The 5,483-nt window shown below is 36.0% G+C and overlaps 1 protein-coding gene across 1 annotated transcript; it reads left to right on the top strand.

Moving 5' to 3' along the window:
• Nucleotides 1-3,971: 3,971 nt before the first annotated feature.
• On the top strand, nucleotides 3,972-5,402 carry LOC105382437 (transcription elongation factor S-II). The gene is made up of 2 exons (XM_011552315.3): nucleotides 3,972-4,137; nucleotides 4,399-5,402. Exons 1-2 carry the CDS (start codon nucleotides 4,069-4,071, stop codon nucleotides 5,194-5,196), a joined length of 867 nt encoding a protein of 288 aa, XP_011550617.3. The 5' UTR covers nucleotides 3,972-4,068; the 3' UTR covers nucleotides 5,197-5,402.
• Nucleotides 5,403-5,483: the final 81 nt, after the last annotated feature.

The raw sequence follows: 5,483 nt of genomic DNA, 5'->3' as shown, positions 1-5,483 counted from the left end.
CAAAACTGAACTGAAACATTGTTATATGCGAGGTAATAAAGAATTATATAATAATTTGTTTTTTATTTATTGTTGCATGTAGGTAGGTACATAAATAGATTGAACTTAAATTTAGCTGATAAATGTAATAACTAATGTGTGGTGTAACTACGTCAACGCAAATATGTCTTATATCTTTATAGATTGAAGTTAATAGCCGGATCCCCACCAGACGATCCAACGCGATCCGATCGCGCGATCCAAGGAATCTTACATACTAAACTTCTTGGATCGGGCGATCGGATCGCATTGGATCGTTTGGTGGAGATCCGGCTATTAACTTGTGATAACAATATCTATATATACAGGGTGTCCCAACAGGGCACCCTGTATGTATGTACAATGAGGTTGAGCAATATAAAGAGATGGCGTTGTAGGCTCAGTATGACGTATATAGTATGACAAAAAACTCCTCCAGATGGCACTCTTTACACAATTGATTATTTTTTCTCTATGCTTGGAAGAAACGGTTGAATCGGTTGATTCAAACTTGATGTCAATGCCTGATTTGCCTGCACAGATAATGACAGCTGACACCTGTCATCCTCGGAATGCTGTACCCCGCCGCGTTCAAGATATTTTAGCAAACCAAAAACTGTATAAGTGTTTATTTAATTTTATATCAACTACTGTTGAACAAATTTAATGTTGTGTTTTTATCTGTAATTATTTTAGTTTAGTTTATTATTTTCTGTTTTTATTGTATGTTTGTATGCCTATGGACTTGTTTCCGGCGAATAAATGATTTAAAAAAAAAATTCAGGGATAACAAACCTTTTTAATCGATTTCAAATAAAAGATTCTAAATTCGGTAAGTACATAATATGTTCGGTATATAGGTACCTATGTAAGATATACCTATTGGAACTGCACCTATTGGAACTGCACCTATTGGAACTGCACCATATTAACATATGACAATCCATTAAGCCTAATAAACAAATATGAAAAATTTTATTGTATCAGTATGTTTATATGTTTGTTGGTATGTATGTTTGTCCACGAATATCTCGGAAACGATTGATCCGATTGTTACTATTCTTTTTTAGAGTTCCGTACCTGAAAAGGAAAAAAGGAACCCTTATTGTTGTCCGTCTGTCTGTCACCACCCTTTTTCTCAGAAACGGTTAAAGATATCAAGCTAATATTTCATATAGATGTACATTATGATGAAATTAAAAGGAAAAATATCTCAGGTAAGTAGACTTGTACGGAACCCTCAGTGCACGAGTCCAACTGTTTCTTATCGTTGACCTTTCGCGTTGTGATAGTTTGTTGATTTTTATAAACGTTATGGAGCCACAACCTGGCCCTTCCCAGGAAGCGGCCCCATCTGACAGAGCACAAGAGTCAGACTTTCTCTCTCCCAGAAAGAAGCGTCCTCGTGGTTCTTTTGCGCCTAACGTAAAGACCATCATTCTAAATATATATAAATAGTCCGAAGCGTCCTGGAGTATGCGAGTGTCATTTGGTCACCCTATTATGATATTCATTCCGATAACATCGAACGTATCCAAAAAAAGTTTCTAAGAACCTTAAGCTATAGGTATCATCATGGTCGTATTAATTATCTAGATAGGCTTTCCAAATTCAAAATGGTGTCACTCGAAGCGCGCCGTGAGCAAAGCGACTTGATATACCTTTACAAGATTTTGCATGCTAGAATAGATTCCCCCACTCTGCTATCATTGATTAATATTAACATCTATTACAGAACCCGCAATCCTAAAACATTTCTGGTCCCAACTTGTAAAAACAATATAGCATACTTTAATCCCATTCTCCGAATGTGTCGGCTTTATAATGAGTTATCTGTGAGTAACAAAGACATTGATATTTTTAATAACAAATTCTTTACATATAAAAAATCTATTGGCATCCTTCAGAGCTCTAACCCGAATAGCTAGTTCTAATTATTTCAACTTCATAGTAGGGTAACGTAACGTACCTTGGGACGCTTGTACCTCGGGACATTGATTGTATTTAAAAAACCGGCTAAATAAACACATTATAATTCTACCCTAGGTATAGTATTTTACTCGCTTGGCAAAACTAGTGAGTCTCGTGATCATACCAGCATCGAGTGTGTGTTGAAGACAATATGAAGTTTTTTGGAGTCAAAAGTAGCTTTTGTATAGTTTTTTGTGTTGCTTTATCTCATTGAGGCATGCTCAAAATAAAGACATGGATGTCACGTATAACTTTTCAGTTATTTAATTTTATGACATGGCAATTATCTGAAAGATTCCTATTAATTTAAAATAAAGATATTTAAATTTTGGTTAAATATTGCTTTTTTGTACCTTGGGACACGATTAAATTTGTACCTTGGGACACTGTTTCCTATGGCTTTGTACTATGGAAAATGCAAACATCTAAATAACGCCTTATATCTCTGTTCTTATTAGTGCCAGAGTGAAACTAGACAGAAGAGAGATGCAGTAAATCAATAAGAACAGAGATATAAGGCGTTATTTAGAAGTTTGCATTTTCCATAGTACAAAGCTATAGGAAACAGTGTCCCAAGGTAAAAACGTGTAACGTACCTTGGGTCAAAACAAGCCTTTTTACTTTTATCTTAATTTAATAAAATCTGGCCACACTAAAGCTTTAGCACAAATACTAGTGATAATAGATTATATATCCTACCGAATAAAGAAAATTTCACATTAATATCTTAGTTGTACGCTGCGATAGCTTCATTCAAGGTTGGGTTAGTCGAAAATGTCCCTAGGTACGTTACGTTACCCTAATTTTTAGTTTTATTTAATAAAATTAGTAGGTATTTACCTTATAGCATAGAACACATGTAATGAGTAATGTTCCATCCTAAATAATTAATGTTGTGCATGCATGTTTTGGGTATCAATGTAGAACAGATGTTTAGTTGTATTTTTTTTTTTTTAAATTTTGTAACCATTGTTATCTGTTTTGTGTGCCTCAATAAATAAATAAATAAATAAATAAATAAATATTTAAAAATATAACATAGAAAATTGTCCGGATACAACTGATGTTCAGACTCGTATTGAAAAAAGTACCCAGCCAAAAAAGGTTTGTGATCTCTGACATGTCAAAAATGGATAACTGTCAGAATTCCGTGAGATTAAAGATTAGAGATTAGGTATGTTCTTTCTCAGGGTGTAGACCATAATTATGTACTTATACCAAATTTCATTCAAATCCGTTCAGTAGTTTTGGCGTGAAAGAGTAACAGACAGACAGACGCAGCTACTTTCGCATTTATAATACTAAGTTAGGATTTAAGTTTTCATCGTTTAACCTGCAGATATTACTTAACTAGTTAAGAATACAAACAACAAATATTACACTCTTACTTAACTATCTAGATTCTAGTTGTTGCCCGCAAGCTGCGCTTTTCCTTTTCCCCTATTTTATTCATTGAAATTCAACTACCCACCGTTTTTAAACCTTCCATAGACTTTTACACCGTCCCCTCTACTCCCCTCCTAACAAATCCCTTGAAGCCATTCGCCTTACATCCCCTCTCCTCCAATCTCCATTCATCTCCCTCTAGGCTCGTCGTGCTCTGCTCATTCACAAAAGTTACGAAAAGTTCTCGGAATAAACGGCTTCGCTTCGGAAAATATATTATTCTGAGATACGGCAGCGAATTCTCTTTTTTGTCTGTTATCTATATAGAGTAGAGACCAACGACCAACCAACGAGAAGGTAGAGACCATGTAGAGACCCCACAGGTGCCACAGGTCTCCCACAGGTAGAGACGGAAGGCTGACCATGGAAGTAATAAGTAACTTCCATGGGGTTGACTGGACCAAAAGGTATGGATATTTTTAAACATAAAAGATAAAGATTAGGAAAAAACTAGATCGAACTCAGAATAATAACACCCTCGCTATTTCGAGACAAAAAAGACGCTACAAATGACAACTGAGTGACAGCTATCTTGTTTATGGTCAGTCTTATTTTCGGTGTGGTGGTCGATTCATCAGTTTTCTTGAGATTGTTTGCTAAATATACGCGGGAAGCCGCATTATTGAGGATAAAATGAGTGTTGAAGAAGATGTAATGAAAATACAGAAAAAACTCACAAAGATGACTTCTGATGACGGCACGGTAAGCAAAGGGAGTGACGGAATACCTCGTAGCTGGACTATTATTTTCTTGCCTTGGCTAAAATCGATGATAAAATCTACAAATATTGTGAAAATACATTAATTCTATGTGTATTACCTAAAGTATCTCATATAAAACGATATGCTTTGCTAAATATTATCATACTGTGCTTATAATTTACCTCATTTATGTACCATATTAGTAAATAGTAAACAATACTTTTCATTACACACATCGTTTATGATTCTATTATTTTTACAGGGACAAGAAGAAGCACTGGAGTTATTAAAAAATCTACAGACAATGGCCATAAATTTAGATGTGCTCACCAAAACTCGGATTGGAATGACTGTAAATGCTCTTCGCAAATCCAGCAAGGATGATGAGGTTATATCCTTGTGTAAGACTTTGATTAAGAACTGGAAAAAATTCTTATCCACTACACCATCAAAAGATTCAGGGAGCTCCTCAAAGAAAAAAGATTCTAAAGATAAGGACAAGAGGGATGACAAAGATAAAGACAAGAAGCTGCCAGCCTCCTTCCCTCCCAACTCTAACACCACTGATGCTGTGCGTATCAAGTGCCGGGAGCTCCTCACGCAGGCCCTCAAGGTCGATGGAGAGAACCCCAACTCCTGTGCACCTCCTGATGAACTTGCCGAGGAGTTGGAAGAGTGCATTTACATGGAATTCAAAAACACTGACATGCGGTACAGGAACAGAGTGCGCTCTAGAGTGGCTAACTTAAAGGACCCAAAGAATCCTACTCTGCGCACAAATTTCTTGAATGGTGTAATCTCAGCTTCCCGTCTTGCCAAGATGACACCAGAAGAAATGGCCAGTGATGAGATGAAAAAGCTGCGTGAGAAGTTCATCAAGGAAGCCATTGACGATGCTCAGCTGGCCACTGTACAGGGAACCAAGACGGAGATGCTCAAATGTGGTAAGTGTAAGAAGAAGAACTGCACATACAACCAGCTTCAGACGCGGAGCTCTGATGAGCCGATGACCACATTTGTTCTGTGTAATGAATGTGGCAATCGCTGGAAATTCTGTTAAGACTGTTTCTCCAATAATCCTATAAGAAGTGTGTGTCCCATCACTCTATGATACTCATATTGTATCATGTTGTAATGTTTTACTATGAAATGTGAGTTATTTGGTTTTTTTAAACTATATTGACCTAACTGCTAGAATTAACTATGCAATCAAGTAGTTAAGGCATACTTAGATTAACTTAAATAAATTAATGTGGCTTAAGTGAATTCAAACCTTTTATTTAAGTAAAGTCCTCATCTGTGTTATTATATTGATAAAAAAGGAATACTAAATCCAATTGAAACAAA

Source organism: Plutella xylostella, chromosome 4 (genome assembly GCF_932276165.1).
Source record: "Plutella xylostella chromosome 4, ilPluXylo3.1, whole genome shotgun sequence".
Taxonomy (NCBI): Eukaryota; Metazoa; Arthropoda; class Insecta; order Lepidoptera; family Plutellidae; genus Plutella; species Plutella xylostella.
This window is presented reverse-complemented; position numbering and strand designations above follow the sequence as displayed.